We start from the raw sequence: 17,198 nt of genomic DNA, 5'->3' as shown, positions 1-17,198 counted from the left end.
TGCCCCATCCCTGGAAACATTCAAGGTCAGGTTGGACGGGGCTCTGAGTAACCTGATCTAGTTGAAGATGTCCCTGCCCATGGCAGGGTGCTTGGACTAGATGACCTTTAGAGGTCTCTTCCAACCCCAACTATTCTATGATTCTATGATTTTTCCCTCCTGTTTTCCAGGTGTATCTTCAGCAGAAAAGACTGAAAAAAATAGAGTTCAGCAGTCATTTTCAAAACAACTGAGTTTAAATTGAAAATGCAGATCAAGGTGCATTAATGCAGGTCTCCTCAAAGCCCAATCCATGGGCGTAAAGTAATATTTTGTTCTATGATTCTATGATTTTTCCCTCCTGTTTTCCAGGTGTATCTTCAGCAGAAAAGACTGAAAAAAATAGAGTTCAGCAGTCATTTTCAAAACAACTGAGTTTAAATTGAAAATGCAGATCAAGGTGCATTAATGCAGGTCTCCTCAAAGCCCAATCCATGGGCGTAAAGTAATATTTTGTACAAAGAAACTCTCCTTCCAAGAGGTCTATTGAGATCCCTTAAGGTATGTACTCAGACCACCATAGTTTTCACTGATATTGCAGTATCCAGTTACTCAGGGTTTTGGTTCTTTTCTTTGTGTTTTGTTTTTTTTTTTTAAAAAATCTCACCCTACTTGGTTTTGGTTCTTTTCTTTGTGTTTTTTTTGTTTTTTTTTTTTAAAAATCTCACCCTACTTCACTTAAAGACATCTCTCCTTTCCACTAAGCTCCCCATCTCAGACCAAACCCCTATGCTTGCGTTTCGAGTTCCTCATCTCACACCAAAACCGCATGCCTGGGTGACATCTTGGGGTTAACGTGCTCGACCCTTTGCAAACCAGAGGCTGTGGCAGGTGAAGAGTGTTAACGGCAGGAGCAGAGGGACTCACTGTGGATGCATCTTGTAGAGGGAGCCATCGACGCCCACAGTGGTCCGGAGGCGGCCGACCCCTTTGTTATCCCGCAGCTGGTTGAGGATGGCACCCAGTGTAGAGGCCACCAGGTTGGCCGAGCGGAAGGACACGATGGTGCAGACATGCTGGACGGCAATGCAGTCCTCGTGGGATGGCTCCACCCCCAGGCGGGTTAAAATTTCTTTGGCTTTGTTCAAACCTTCTTTGCTCCTACAAAGAGAGAGCAGTAAAGGGTGCTCCTTAGTGGGGGAGCTATAATATGCAGGACTGAGGTGCATCCAACCATGGGTGTCCCTGCCTGGGGTTTGAGAAAGGGGTTAGAAAGAAAATTTCTTAGAGATCTGGACTGGGAAGCTCCATGAGGCTTGAAATAAAATGCTCTAAATATGCATTCATTCACAGATAGAAACAGCTTTCCATTAAAGCCTGGTGCAAACATGCCACCTACAAAACATGCAATTCCAGGTACTATAGCAGCCACCCTATGGGCAGGATTACTCCCATATGTACCCAAGAGCCTGCCCTCCTTCAAGTTCGTTTCCCACAAGGCAAGAGGTACATCATGTCACTGGAAACCTGTACAACGATAATCATTTGCAATTCTCTCTCCAACACAGACCACATTTTCGTTGTGCCAGATGATCAGACCAAATCTCGTACCAAGCGAGCTTCCTGTACTCTGAAAGTGAATGCACAAAGCATGGGACCGGGACCAGGACCAGCCCCGTCCTGCGGAGCCAGGGCATCCTCCAAGCGCACAGCATGTGCTGTAGCTCGGGCTGCAGTTGGTCCAACAGCACCAGACCCAAAGCACAGCAGCAACCTCACGACAGCTCTGTCAGTGCACCCCCAAGAAAATTAGCAACTTCCAAACACTTTTACAGACCTGGAGGAATTAAATGCTTTTTCATCACATTGATGCTTTAAACTTCAAACAGCTTCTCTCTGGAACAGGAGCTCATATGTCTCAATAAATTAAGCCCAGTGTGAAAAACAAAACCCCGAGCAAAGGTTGCCTAAGTGATTTCATCCTAACGGGTCTCTTTTCAGGCTTTCACAACCTCACTGAATTTCTGCCTCTTGCACTGCATTTTCTGTCATTAGCACCCAGCCTGAGAGCAAAGTTTCTGGCAAAACTTATCCATGTCCAGCTCAGTCATTTCCCAGACAAAAACACAAGGAGTATATCTTGTCATTACTAACTGCACTTCATACATCTTTTTAAGGACTCTTGCATCTTGCTAGCATGAGCTAGAAATTTGAAGCTGCACAGGGATGTGCCGCCTACTTAAAACCAAAGTGCTCTTCAGGAAGTGAGGTGGGTTTTCAGGGCAAATTTTGCTCTTAATAACTGAATTTCTCAATAACTGCATTCTTCTCATTGCTGTTCAACATTACATTGGTCCATTACATGGACCTCTGTGGTTAAGACAAATGAACACACACATTTAATGGAAAGCTATTCAGGTAAGACAGTCTGCAGGGACAGCAGTAAAACGGGGCAGGGGGCAACAGGCATTGTAGAAGTTAGTGGCTGTTCCCTTGGCGTTGCTCTCACAGTCAACAGTACCTCTATACATGTGCACCAAAATCAGCAGCATTTCGAAAACAAAAGCCAGCCCAATGACTACAGTACAAACTATCCGAGTGATGTGAATTTTAAAAATGCAGGGGGAAGAGCCAGTAAGTACTGACCAAAGGGGTGATGACACCATAAGAAACCAACTGGCACATAGCTCAGAGGTCGCCATGTAGCACCCGGCACTGCCTACGAGACTGAATGCTCTGCCTTGTCACGCTTGTTTTCTTTCTGCCCAGCACTCCCGTGGATACAGCAAGGAGCAACACAAGTATTTGCTAGGAGGCACTAAGCCAATTCACTCCCCTGTTTAGCTGCAGGGTAACAACTTCTGAGTTTTTGCAAGCAGGGTGAGAGGTAGCACAGCACATACCCTGTAGCTGCACAGACTGGTAGGCTTTCATAGTTCCTTCCAACACAGAAAAATGGAGAAATCTTGGGGAGGAGGGCACAGACTGTCTGCTGGGGCTCCCCACATGGCAGCTCTGCACCTGCGCTGGAGGATGGCAGCCGCCCCCAATGCAGCACATCTCCCCACAAAGCAAAAAAGAGATGCTGGAAAATTAACATTCAGGGTCACTGTGAAACCCAGGGGGTGAAAAGGGATAGGTACTCACTTTTCTATGGCAGAAACGTGCTTTGTCTCAAACTTCCCTTTGGTGAGAAGCTCAGGGGTGATTCTCCCCTCAAAAAGCAGCCCCTCCTTGGCCATCTTCACCAGGATGAGCCTTACCAGCTCCCCCATGTACAGCCCGCTGACCATCTTCTCAAACCTGCAGGAGAGGACAGCAGCAGTCACCCGCCCGTCCACGGGCAACACTGGGAGGCAGAGCCCAGCTGTGCCACCGCACCGCCCGGCCCAGCCTGCGGTTTGCCTCACCATGGGCAAAGTCGAGCTTTCTTGAACTGCTGAATTCATAACACAAGTGGAAAAGGGAGCACAGAGCGAAAAACAAAAGAAGCAAAGCTCACAAATAACTGCCTCACTCACAGCTGCTTCCCAGGATTAAGGGATCCACGGTCGATCTCTCGATCAAACTCGGTCCTGATGTCTTCTAGCGAGCCATCATCTCCAAAGGCCCCCCACTCCGTGTTAATGCACATCCTGCCCTCGTCCCCTTCCACCAGGTCGATATGCCGCATCTCCTCCATATAACAGGCGTTGGTGCCAGTGCCTTTAGGGAAAGGACATCAGAAGGTGCTAACTGAACAGGCCAGGCAAAGGGAGAAAAGCCACATGCATGCTGCAGCAGCAATGTGTGTTACCAATGATCAAGCCAACTTCGCAACGCTGGTCATCAAAACCACAGGTCATCATAGTCCCGACGGTGTCATTCACAACAGCCATGATATCTGCATCGTAGTCCTGATGGAGGAACAAAACATTACTTGGACCATATGGCTCCTCTGGAAAAGGTTGCTTGTGTTTATCACCGGTTTGCTTGTATCAACTAATCTCACAAGAAACAGGAAACAAATAGTTTGTCTGAATACCACAGCTCATCTTTTTAAATATCACCTGTTCTGTCTGCCAGTTTCCTATCCCACGTACCCAGGAAGACAATGAGAGCAGACTAATGCACCAGGCAAAGAATAAAACAGCAGTAGCGTAATTCTAGAGAGCAAAGACCTGCTCTCACATAAGCACCCTTAGGCAGGAAAGAAAAGGGCTATACATGAGGGAGGGAGGAACTCTGCAGTTAAACATCATGGAGTAATTTGATGCAGTTGCTTGAGGATTCAATCTAGAAAATATTCCCAAGTTACATATTTCTCATAGGATTCACTTAAAACATCTAGGAGTTTTATTTCAAGTGAAGATTTTAATACAAAAATATAAGCAAATCATGCAATTAAATAAGCTATCCAAATGACATGCGCTCATTCCTTTCCAGCTTCTTCAGTGTGTTATTCTACCTGATACCAAGTCTGATGATAGTAACGGATAAAGTAATGTTGGTCGATGACAGTAAACTCAGGTTTGCTTAAGAGTCCACAACTGCCCAAATAGAGCAAATACTGCCCAGTTTCCAGTGGATTTGGATGCTGAGTAATCCACATATCACCTGGCTGCAAGCATTATGCAAGCCCAAATTCATTCCATCTCACGCTCAGTGCCTTTTTATTTGTTTAAATCAGCAACCTGGTCACCTTCACCCTCTATAAAATCAGCAGTGAGAAACTGCAGGGAACAACACAGCTCACTGAGCCTGCAATCCCCCTTCTTTTCTACTCTGCTCCTCTTCTGCTCCCAAGCAAGGCCATTACACAACTCAGCTGAGCCCAGACCATGAGACGCAGTTTCTCAGGAATGGGACATGTCAGTATCGCTGAAAAGCTGCAGCACTGACACACAGCAGTTTCTCAGTTTTTGGAGAGTGATAAAATTGCTGAAGGTTGCCAGCGACAAACCACAACATAGTAACTCAGTTTTGTGCTACGAGGAAAATCACAGCTTCCACATAGCAACTATGACATCGTTCCATTTTCCCAGCAAACGGCAAAACCGCACATCTTCATGCAAGAAAGCAGAGCTGCACCATCACTCATGTCACTGACTTGAGCGTGTGATCTGAAGGGTGGTCCCTGACAAAGAAACGCCAGTTTGCTGTGATACAGAGTTAAAAAAAGAATGAAGTACAATTTACCCCACGTTTCTTGATGGCCCTATTAAGCAGCCTCACAACATCTGCTCCCTCCACTCCGCTTGCTTTGAAGCGCTTCGTCCAGGTTATCAGAATACCCTGATAAAACAAGAGAGCAATATTCAACAGGATGCCACCATAAGACACAAATCGATTTTTTTTTTTCCTTAAAAACAAGATTTCGTACTTCAAATGCATCTTCAGGTCTCTTTTCTTATATGACCTAACAACCCAGCCTGAGACACTTGGTGATCTTTGATTCTCATTACAGTAAGCTGAATGATGGGAAATTGTTTTCCCCTCCCTTGCTAGAAAATGGTTTGTTTGCATTTTGTATTTTCAGCCCCCCACTCTTCTCCCTGTTACTCCTCGACAGTTTTTCTTGGAAAACCATTTAATCCTTTTGGGCCATGGAAATTGACTGCTTTCAGAAAAAGCTGACTGCGCGGGACTGACTAAAGAGAAAGGATGTGATGTTTGTATGTCCAGGATTCGGCTGCAGCGGGGATCAGACTGCTGCACATTTGCTGCCTGGAGTCCCAGCTGTCCAGGCTTGTTTCACTGTGGGATCACGTTCATGGGTTGAGACAAATGGAAATACTGGAAATGTAGCAATGTATGTCCCCGACTTACAGCATGGATAACAAGGAAATCCTGGTACTGAATTCCTTGTCTGCAAACTGTCATAAAAAGCCTACAAATCCCCCAAGGTAATGACTACATCTGATTTTTTTCTATTTAGATAATGCCTAGCTGATTCAGAGCATTCAGTATATAAGTAAATAATAACAGAAGAAAGAAAAAAGCACTGACAGTAGTCAACAGCAAAGACGACTCAAATCAGCTCAGCTTTTCATACCCACCACAATATTCACATCTATCACAACAGGAGTCCAAGAAGCTAAAAACCAGAAAAGCTGAAGCCTATAGGCACAAGCAGCCATTGCCCAGGTGTACATTGCCCGTATCTCAGCTTAAAAATCAACCACATGTCTTGTGCATGTTCACCCTCCTAACTGGGATAGCTACAGGGGACAGAGGGGTAGCTTTTCATACCCACCACAATATTCACATCTATCACAACAGGAGTCCAAGAAGCTAAAAACCAGAAAAGCTGAAGCCTATAGGCACAAGCAGCCATTGCCCAGGTGTACATTTGCCCGTATCTCAGCTTAAAAATCAACCACGTGTCTTGTGCATGTTCGCCCTCCTAACTGGGATAGCTACAGGGGACAGAGGGGTCAGGGCAGCTCTTTCCAGACCAGGAGGTATTCTCCTACCACTAAACCACAAACTCAGTTTGCGTAAGTTTTGCCACTGTGCTGCCCTTGTTAGATTCATATAGAAACCCAGCAAAGCCCCGTGCTGCTGCGCAGGGAAACCATGGGCAAAGCCCACACTGCAGGCACAGTTTTAATGGGCAAAAGGGCCCCTTGTTCCACGTAACTTTTATCATTCAGGAAACTGGTCAAACCACACTGGCAAAGAGCAGCTCCCCTCAGCGTGACTGGCCATTGTGCTGGAAGGATTTTTTGCTTCACTGGCAAGGCCTTGGCAGCAGAGAGAAGCCCTTAAGAGTGCAGCTGGGTTGAGTGGGACCCAACCATGCAGCACCACCTTGTCATCCTTGGAGAAACCAGGGACCACCCTGCCTCCTTCTGCTCACAAGCACAAGAAACCAGCACCCAGGCAAGCACAGCCTCACAGAAGCAGCAATCCAGGAACAAATCTGGCCCACAGAATCCAGAAAAACATATTTTTCAAATGCCCAAAATATCACAAAAACTCTCAGAAAGAGTTTTTGTTGTTTTTTTTTTTTTTTTTTTTTTTTTTTTTTTTTTTTTTTTTTTTTTTTTTTTTTTTTTTTTTTTTTTTTTTTTTTTTTTTTTTTTTTATTAAGAGACACCCTCCCTTGTCTCTTACTATCCTCTTCCACTCTGCCACTGCTCATCTCCAAGTCTCTACAGGTGTCCCCAACCCATCCCACATGCTACCTGCCTGCCCCTGCCCCACACAAGCATGATTTCATCCCCTCTGGCTTGAGCAAACCAGCCCGCAAACAAGCGCCTTTCATTATGCAGCTAAACAAATTTTCTCAAGGGCAACTCAACTTCACAACCACATCCCCAGCATGACTCTGCTGCGGTCAGTAGCCTGAGCCTTACCACGCACCACGGCCAGACTGGAGAGCTGCACCAAAATCAACTCATCTCTTCTGAACTGATGCAGGAAAAGGCAGCTCTCTGTTCTTAACTATATTCAGACCCTGAGTTAGTAAGCACCCTTGGTTTCAGCTCTCAGCATCGCTCAAGAAGTATGAAATGTAATAAAAATCGTGCCTCACCTGGCCCTCCTCAGCACTGACACCTGGGGAGCTGTTGCACCAGGCTAACCTAGAAAAGCAGGTCATGCTTTAACGGTGCAATCTCTTAGCGTTTTGTGCTGATTTAACTTCCCTGGATTAACTTGCTACACCGTTGCCATAGCAATGCTGTACCAGGAGGCTGCTGAGTCATTTGTGATATAATGAGCAAAAGAAGGAAAATATCGTAGCATCCCTGTCATAGGAATCTCATCAGTCACTTCATACAGCACTGCTTATTTCCATCCCTTTATAAACACATTGCTTCCAGGTGGCCTGCCCCATTGCCCTGAGTGCTGAGCACCCAGCTGGTGGCATGGCTCAGCACTGCTGCTCAGGAGGGAGACCCCGACCCAAATCAGTGTGTGCACTTGTGAAGTTCAGCAAAATCTGAGCAAATGCTGCCGGGCTGGGTCCTTCCCAGTTACACCCCATGGAGAGGCGAAAAAGGCTGCACAGGAGGCAGGAAAAACCGCTGCCATGTTTACACGGTAAACCATAATACTGAGGAGCTTACACAGAGGCAGTACAAAACATCAGACGCCTCTTCCTCATCTGTTAACCAGCTCTTTCAGACAGAAACGTAAACACAAACATGAAGTCTGACAGTGAAATATAACACTCATTTATCCAAAAAATGAGACCTGTCTGGGATACTGCTTTCACAGCAGTGTTTTAATAACATGGTAGCTCTTCTGCATATTAAGAAAATTGTGAAATTTTCTTACCTCATCTAACTTGGATTGTCGACACGGGAAAGAAAACGTAAACCCAACTGGTAATTTCTTGTCTTTGATTTGTTGTTTCTCCATAAAGTCTCCCAGACATTCAGCAACATGATCAAAAAGCTATAAGAAAACGAAAAGTATAGAACCAGCACGATTAGAAATACAGTTTCAGGGAGAAAATATTTCAAACTGCATATGAAAACTGTACTGGGTGAGAGGAAAGGGGAAAATATCTGCTCCAAATTTTTAGATATATAAATGACATAGCTATGAAAATACTCTCAGGCAGTCTACATTAACACATTAATAATTAGTAAATTATGAAATACAGTGTCCTTTTACACACCTAATTCTGCATGGCATCTTTTACACCCATATAAAAATGCTTTTCCTGAAACAAGGGGCACGTGGCTCTCAAGCCTGCCATAACCCTTCCACTTAACATTTGATGAGAAAAAAAATGTTCTTTTAACCTTTCAATAACAGGAAGGAGCATCTCAAAAGAACATTTGGGATCCAGTCCCACAGGAGGTTGAGCACTTTTATAGTGATGCAGAGAAGGTAACATCTGCTTCACTCAAGCATTGCTGAGACCAGAGAACCCAGCACTTTGCAGGAGCCACCCAAAAGGACATCATCTCTCAAATCTATTCCTAAAGCACACAACAAACAAACAAAAAGGAAACCCAGGGGATTCGTCTAAATATGAGAAACAACCCGAAATGGGAACATTTTCTACATTTTTTAAAATGCTGAACTATGCAGGCAGCCTGCACCAGCCTTGCAGGTACCAATTCCCACCCAGATGCCTCGATGGCCGCTCGATGGCACCCTGTGACAATAGTACTATGTGTCCCCACCAGCCAGGCCAGGAGCCAGGCATGCCAGGGAGTGTGTGAGCACGAAGGTGAGGGATGTCTCTTACACGAAGCTATTTGGAAAGCCCCTCAGGTAGATCGCAACATTCAAAGCTGAAATCAAGCCCTAGCAATTGAAGCAACAAAAATACACATTTGTATCTACCAGTAGCAAAAAGCCAGACATGCCTTGAACTGACCCATACCACAAATGGATGTCAAACTATTAACAAGTCACCGCCTGCCCCGGAAGATAACTGTGCTTCACATTTTAACTCCCTAAAAAAAAAAAACAACCATCCTAACTGCAGCATTGGTGGGACGAGGCCAGGAAAACTGCCCAGAAGATTGGGGATAATTGGGAAGGAGTACAAAAAGGTATCTGTTGGTTGCAATTAGCCTGCACAGCTTTATTAAGAACAATTCACAGAGTCTCGGAGAGACGGGAAAGCACTACAGACAGACTGCAGCAATTACAAAAAATGAAGAGGAATGTTTTGCCGATCGCAGCAGGTTAAGAAGCGGTATGTGTAATGTTACAATTTAACAGAGCACCTTAAACCCATTCCTAAAATGAGGTCGGATTTGATTAAGCAGAAGTACAGTAGTTTTCCAGGGAAAATGTTGCCATTCATTGTCCTGGGCAAATCAAGGACATTTCACTGAGCGCATGCAGTGAAATGGCATGGGAAAGCAATGTACGCTGCTGCACTTCTGTAAGACTATATTCAGCTGTCCAGACGAGGGATAGAGGAAAAGGAGTTATGAAAAGAAGAACTATAGTTAAGCAATAAAATATGACAACTTCTCCAGGAGGAACACAGAAATAACAGGAGCATATGTTTTTACTATGCTTTCCATCTGAAAGTATCTTGCTAAATACTCAATCCTACTAAACTTTCAGCTGCTCCCAGGATTACAAACGATAACCAGGGGCCAACCTCAAACCCCTCAGGAATTCAGAGAGCAGGAAGCAGAAATATTGACTGAGGATGTTGCTACAAAAATCCCTCTCATGCAATGAACCACAACTGCACAGAGAAGAGACGGGACCTGCTTTGTAAGTCCAGCTGCAAAAGATCCCTGGGCATTCCCAATGCACTCTGGAAAGTCCATGCACCTGCCGGTGTTTGCCCGTGCAGTCCCAGCACGACCTGCCAAAGCTCGCCTCCGTGAGTTAGCGCGCACGCTTGCTGCAAGCAATGCATCGTGAGTCATTAGGGCTCTGGGCTGGCAGCAGGGCATGCGAGCGTAACCCGTGCCGCAGCCTGCACAGGCAAATGCGGTTAACTATTAGCCGCATTCTTGACACTACAGTAGCAGTGTCTGGTCAGTAATGCACTGTGCTACTGTTTTTAATAAAGCCCAGAGGGAAGGCACTGCTCAAGAGGAGAAAAGAAAGCGAGAGGCATTTATTAATTTTGCTACCATTGATGGTCATTAAGATTTTTCCTAAGGAGACTCAAGGAAGCATCTGTATGTGCCCGTGCCCATATTAACATCCAAACCTTACAAGTGCCAAATAACTCTTGACAGGACAGTAGAGGCAACATTACAAAGTTCCTATGGATTTCATTAAAGTAGGGCAGACAGACTGAGGAAAAATCCAAATTCCCGTCCATGCACAGGTGCGTGGCAGGGAACAGTGTGAGCCCAATATTTTATCAAATGTCAAAGAGACGGACAGAGCAAACGCCGCAGCCAAGAGGAAAGGACCAGTCAGATTTTACACCTTTATAGACCTGAAGCAATATAACCACAAGACGCTGAGCAATATGATATCAGGCTTTATTACTTCCTCTGGCCATGAAGTTGCCTGCTCAGGTTGGGCTCCAAGAAATCTCCACAAGGATGCATTTGTCTGGCAGCCAGCAGACTTTGGCAAGCAACTGAAGATCTGAGCTCAGGCTCAAGCCGCTGAATGGGGAAGATTTAAGGAGCAAGGAAACCACAGCTTCAGATAGGGAGAACAGCCACAAATCCATAATCTACCTCCAGTGGCGGCAGAAGACAAAAAGCAACGCCAAAATCAAGCCTCAGGCACGCTCCCATTCGCTGAGTTGACACAGAAGACAGGCTTCTTACAAATTTTAGACCTATTTAAGACTGGTGCTATTACACTGCTGAAGTCAACGAGAGTTTTGCCCTTGACTTTGACAGGGAACTGCCTCCGACTGGCAAAGCTGTCAGCTTTGATGGGCAAAAATAGAAGTTTGAATGCAATGAAGTAGAAAATATCAAAAGGAACCATGCTAGTGAGGCATGAAGCCATAAATCGCAATCCCTTCAATAAGGTGATAATGTATTAGGCTTTAAGAGTATAACTCACTGAAGTTAATGACACAGCTTGCTGAAAAACATATTAGTAGCCTACCCCACGCGGGCAGTTCAGTCCAAGTATCCCACTAATCTGGCTCAGAGATTTCAGAGAACCTCAACTGCATGCATCAGTCATAAGCACCAAATCATCACCTGTTTGTGTGCCTTCCGGGCATCCGCCATGCTTCCCTGTGAAGTCTCACAGCAAGTGTTTTAGTCGTGGTTGGATATTGTCATGGGACAACTTCAAACCCAGATGCAATTCTGATGATGCTTCCAGTTCTCCTCTTCTTTTCCTGGTACTTAAATACTGGGAGCGACTGTCCCCCCAGGGTCAGTGGAAGCCTTGCTTGCCTCTCTTTCAGTATAAAAGCCATGACAAAGCCTGTCAGTCTGAGCTCCACGCTGCTGGTTCCTGACAGCCAAATGGCCTTTGGATATTTAAAAATTAAAATGTAAACACGACAAAGCCCTGGAAAGAATGCAGACCTGATGTCTCTTTTCCTGTCTTCTCCTTACCACCCTTACTGTCTGTCCATCAAGTCTCACCTTAAGTCAGCCTGCCTTGCCTCCCTGGGACAGACACTTGGCCCCTGGGTGTGCAGGCAAGCCCTGCTGCTTGTCTGTCTCCAGCTCCCAACACCCCTCGATGGACAAGCAACCCCACGCTCCAAACCTGCCTCCGGGCAGCCCACCCAACTTCCCTGCCTCCACCAGCAATGGGCAGCTCAGCTCAGCTCCCCTCCAAAACCATTCCGTGGGAAAGCCGCTGCATGTTAGTAAAAGTCTTTACAGAAAAGGTATTTTATTGCTGTGGTTCATATATCACAGCAATGCTTATATCAGTGCTACTTACAAGCCATGATTGCCATCTTACACCCACTACTGCGTAAGAATGCAGCAGCAGTTATGAGATACATACGTTAAGGGTATTAAGGTGACTGCAGAAAATATATATTAAGGGTAGAAACGCTGTTTGCATAATTTTTCTTTTTTTCCTCTTTTGTTTATTCTTCTGAAACAAGCTATAAGTTTCCTGCAGGTCTCATACTCCTAAATAGCACCTCATTCTAGTAAAAAGTGTAAAAAACTTGCTGTTTCCAACAATGAAAATTACCTGTTTTGTCTTACACTGACACGGAGACAAATCTGTCAGTAAAATATTCATTGTAATCCACTTTCTGATCATAAAAAGAAAATAAATTCTTCCAAAGAACCCAATCTGAAATCCAAGTAAATGGATCCAAACATTTTCTACTCTTAGAACATGGGAGACTAAAAAAAAACCCTATCATTTACTCAGCAAAAATTAAGTTGAAGTTGTGCCAAAACATTCTATCAGCTTCCTGTAATTTTTCTAATGTACTTGTACTTTTCATGAATGCTAAGTTGCTCAGACTGCCAGGACAGATATGTGGCTGTCAGGGGTATTTCCATCCCTCATCTAACATTACAATTGCAGGGTTGGTCATGCTCGATGCTTACAAAGACTAAGTTGTTTTCCTGCTGTCCATTCTTACCTGTGGAAAGTAACTTTACCATAAAAGTCAGAGTTTTTATTCTAGGCTGTTTTTTTCCCCTAACTCAGCCAAAAGTCTCCCACACAATGACAGCAGATTTGCAGCACTCATGCATGCTCTATCACACTAACTACTGCTTATTTATTTTCAGTATCGACAAAGAGCTGTAGTCGAATCTTTGCATGCTGTAGGTGCAACTGTTAAGATGCTAAGGTCATTCTTGTGGTGTTTTTCTAAAACAGCAGCATGAAAGCAACTAATCTTTAGAGAACTGTCCTAAAGAAGAGGTGCTTACCCGTGTTCCGCTGCCGTGCATGATATCTTCAGGTGTATTATAAATTTCGCTTTCCATTTGTACCGTCTGCTTTTTCTCATGCGATACCTTCACCCGCAGAATTCGGAAATAAGAACCGCCAAGATCCAGTGCAATGAAATCTCCTTTCTCTATGTGGAAAACAAGACACAAGTGATTAAAAATTCTATGCATCACAAACCTGGGAAACATCAAGCTCTGTTAAATATAACGCATAGGCAAATTCCAGTGCCTATGGCAAGGAAGTTCTAGCTGCAGGGCGTCCACGTGAAGCATCAACCTGATTCCCTACAATTTAACATGAAGTTGGTGCAATGGCAACACCAACCACCATTTATACTCAGGCAACTGCAATGGGGGTTTATCCAAAAAGAATGGACTAACGGTGGACAGTCTGTATTCAGATCTCATGATGAAGCTGGCAGAGCAAACATCTCAGGAGAAAGCCAACAAGACGTTGAAAACAGAGACAGTAAAATGAAGAGATGCCAGACCACTGATGAGCAATCTTTTGCTGTAAATGAACCTGTGTCATTCTGGCAAATAACAGTGAATGGTGTCTGGATTGCACACTACTCCAAAATCAACAAATTACATACAGATGTAGTTAAAGTAGGAACCACTTATTTCACCCCTGGAAGCTGAGATTCACTGCAAACTGCAGTCAGATAACAGAAGTCAGAGAAACGACAGTCTGAAAAAATCACAGGGCAGCCCTGCACTGCTGCAGGAGTTATTCAGAAGCTGTGATCCCTTGCACAGAGCTCCTAAATAACTCCCCAGGAACGAGGGAAAGAGTTAGGATACCTCCATCTCCCTCTGTGGTGGAGAGGGATTTGGATTTCAAAGGTCTGAAGCCAAATCCACTACCCTCTCACCTCCACAGACTTCAGGGTGTAATTCAGGCAACAGAGACACGTGGTCTGGCTATCTGAGGAATGACACTTTCAGCACCCCCTGGAGAGCAAGGCAAATATATTTGACTGAACTGCTTGTGCTATCTCTCCTTATCAAAGAGGAAGCAAAGACAGTGATTGTTAAAGTCTGCAAAAAGATAATATTTAGGGAAGTAGTGTGCACAACTTATCACACAGGAGTGTGAGTCCAGGCTGCAGTTAATCACCGAGGCTCTTTGCAAGCATTCGTGTCTGCGCATGGCATCCCTGGGCTCACCGAGGCTGCTCGGAAGGTGGTGAAGCAGAGGCACACGGCGCTTTCTTGTCCTGGTTTCCTCATTGATTTGTACCTTTCTGCAGCGTCAGAAGTGCCCCATGCCACAGGTGGGATGAGCTGCCTCCCTCACATCCTGCACCACCGATGAGTATTGCTAGTCCCATCCTGCAGCGCTCTTTTGCCTCTTTTCATTCTTCCTTCCAACTTTAAACTATGACTTTGGGAAGGCCATTCCCAACATCACCGTTTTTTCATTTCTACCTAAATTCAATGTGGAAAGACCTCTAGCAGTTGGGAAGACTAGTACCTTTTGTTGGGTCACCTCAAACTTCAACTCAGCTCTTAGAGCCTTCTGACCCCACGCTGTCACCAAAATATCGGGTATGCTATTTATCCACAAGGATTTCCAGACCCAGACTTGCTCTGAGATGACCCTGCCCACTCTCAGATCAAAACTCCTAAAGTCTGGCTTAGTGAGCTGCTCCTCCTCATTGCCCCATGCACATCCAGGAGTCCCCTCCCACTCAGCAAAGCTGATGAGCTGGATGAGGCGTCCCTCGGGGCAGGACCTCTAGCAGGAACAGCCTAAGAGAGGCAAGGACACTGCAAAAGCCCTTACGGTTTTCCAAGGTTGCAGTGTAATACAGCAAACAAAACACTGTCATACAAGAAACCGCAAAGAACAATAAGCTCTGTACAGAAAAACATAGCAAAACGACAGCGGGAGCCCACAACTCCTAACAATCCTCCTAATTTTACTGCATTGCAATGCAACTTTTCCTTCTTGCTGCTTAAGACATGGGCAAACTCAGAGTTTGCCGAAATACAGATCTTGCAGCGCTTCCCTACCTGTTTCTGAACAGTGTGGCTTTAAACATTGCTTTGCTCCAGTACGAATGTCATTTAAAACGTGAACGTATCCAAACTGTAGATGCAGTTCCCTTTATCAGGTTCAGCATAACAAATCCAGTAACTCATAACCCCCTTCACCGCAACAAGACCGGAAGCAAAACATTTACCACAAGTGTCTCATTAAGCCAAATACCTGAATAAGCTTTATCATATGAGTATCATTTGTCGAATGCAAGCCATTAGCTCCAATAAATAATGGAAAAATCAACACTGGACCAGATGGCCCTTTTCCAAGCCTAAACGCACCTTGGTACATACCTCAAACAAATACTGCACTTCAGAAATATCTTCCCTGGCAGTAAATTAACAGACTAGCGTGTTTGATTTCCAGCACCATCAATCTTATCACAAGGTAAAATTTATTAAGAATTATCCTTTTCAGTTAAAAAGAAAAAAGAACTGAACTAGAATGTAAAGCCTTCTGTATGCAAAGTAGCAGTTTTCTTTCAGTGTACTTCAGAAATTAAACCCAAGTAGCAGCATTTAATCTATGCTTTAAAACACCAAGGCGCAATCAAACCTGCTGTAAATTAATTTAGGAAGATCCTTTGAAAGCATTTTGAATTAGCTTGAGATACCGTTCTGGGCACTGTGGACCAAAAACCTTGTGGCTTTTGAAAATTAAGCAACTCTGAATGAAGAAAAAAACCCTGCTAACACCAACATCTCCAGAGTCTCCAAAATTATTACTCAAAAGCTCCTTGTTAATAAAGTACACAAGCACAGATCTGAAACTAAACAACAGTATTTTTCTGAATAGTCAGCTCTCATAATAATAATCAGACTCAGGAAAGAGCTTACAAGGCAGTAATTAGAGACGGGCCAGAGAAAAGGGCAGACCTTCAGCCTCTGGCTTTTATGGAGGGACAGCTGAAGGCAGAAATTGCCGTTGGCCAGGAGCTGAACCCACACTTTGGGCACAGCAACACGGACACATCCACGAGGGCCCCCCAGACCCTTTTGGAGGAAGAGGGAAGGGGGCTCTGTATCTGCCCTGGCTGCATCTGTGCAACAGCTGAGCCGACGTAGCAGGCACGTGCAGGTGAGTCAGGGAAAGAAATGCCATGACACCCACCCACAGCAAATATTGCTCATACCTGGGGTCAGAACATGCCTTTTCTAGGCAAATAATGGAATGGTTTTGCCTGCATTTCTAACAGCTACCCAAAGAGACACTCGCAACATGCACATACAGATTATTATTGTGTTATACAGAAATTGTCTGGGGCAAAGCACTGCCTTGCTCTAATCCATGCTGCAAATACACTGCCCAGAGCGTGCCTGTCCCGGAGAGGCCGGCAGGAGCCAAATGGGCACAGGATCAAGAACTGAGCACCCTGTGCACAGCACACAAGAGTGCTTTTTTAAGTAGGTGTGTAACACATGATCCGAAATGAATGCCTTGACATACAGACATGCATACACTCGGACCAGGGCTAGTCACTGCTCTGGCTCATGCTTGGTCCCAGCAGTATTCAGCAATCTCTCCCACCTCTCCTGGCCAGGTGCAGATCCCCTTTTCCCTGTGCCATATTGCATCTCAAAGTCTCCCCAGTTTGTGCCATGGAACAAATTGCAAAATTATTTTACTCACTGCAAGCAGCTCAGATTTGCTAACCTGCAGTGCCTGACAGAGCAGGGTACTGGGGACAGGTCTGTACTCAGCTGAACTCAAACACGCATGAAGGAAAAAACAGGGATTTCAGAGTCGGTAAAAATGCTGGGATTCCACACAAAAGCCCTCAAGTCACCACACCTGCAAACCCTTACAGCAACCTCTGCCCATGACCCAGCTGTGTGTGGCAGCTTCTGGCTTTCTCAACAGGCTGTGGATTTCAACATAACAGCCAGTAGTGCTAA

The 17,198-nt window shown here is 45.0% G+C and overlaps 1 protein-coding gene across 1 annotated transcript in view; it reads right to left on the bottom strand.

The window, feature by feature from the left end:
* Window positions 1-17,198, bottom strand: part of LOC103908208 (hexokinase-1) — a 43,013-nt gene that overhangs the window by 17,437 nt on the left and 8,378 nt on the right. Inside the window, exons 3-9 of the mRNA XM_009290543.1 lie at window positions 13,236-13,384; window positions 8,245-8,364; window positions 5,158-5,253; window positions 3,776-3,875; window positions 3,501-3,684; window positions 3,127-3,282; window positions 907-1,140 (exon numbers count right to left, since the gene is read on the bottom strand). Coding sequence (XP_009288818.1) covers window positions 907-1,140; window positions 3,127-3,282; window positions 3,501-3,684; window positions 3,776-3,875; window positions 5,158-5,253; window positions 8,245-8,364; window positions 13,236-13,384 — 1,039 coding nt within the window. The remainder of the gene's footprint in view (window positions 1-906; window positions 1,141-3,126; window positions 3,283-3,500; window positions 3,685-3,775; window positions 3,876-5,157; window positions 5,254-8,244; window positions 8,365-13,235; window positions 13,385-17,198) is intronic.

Source organism: Aptenodytes forsteri, unplaced genomic scaffold (genome assembly GCF_000699145.1).
Source record: "Aptenodytes forsteri isolate BGI_AS27 unplaced genomic scaffold, ASM69914v1 Scaffold349, whole genome shotgun sequence".
Classification (NCBI taxonomy): domain Eukaryota; kingdom Metazoa; phylum Chordata; class Aves; order Sphenisciformes; family Spheniscidae; genus Aptenodytes; species Aptenodytes forsteri.
The sequence above is the reverse complement of the archived record's forward strand: the minus strand, read 5'-3'. Positions and strand labels throughout refer to the sequence as shown.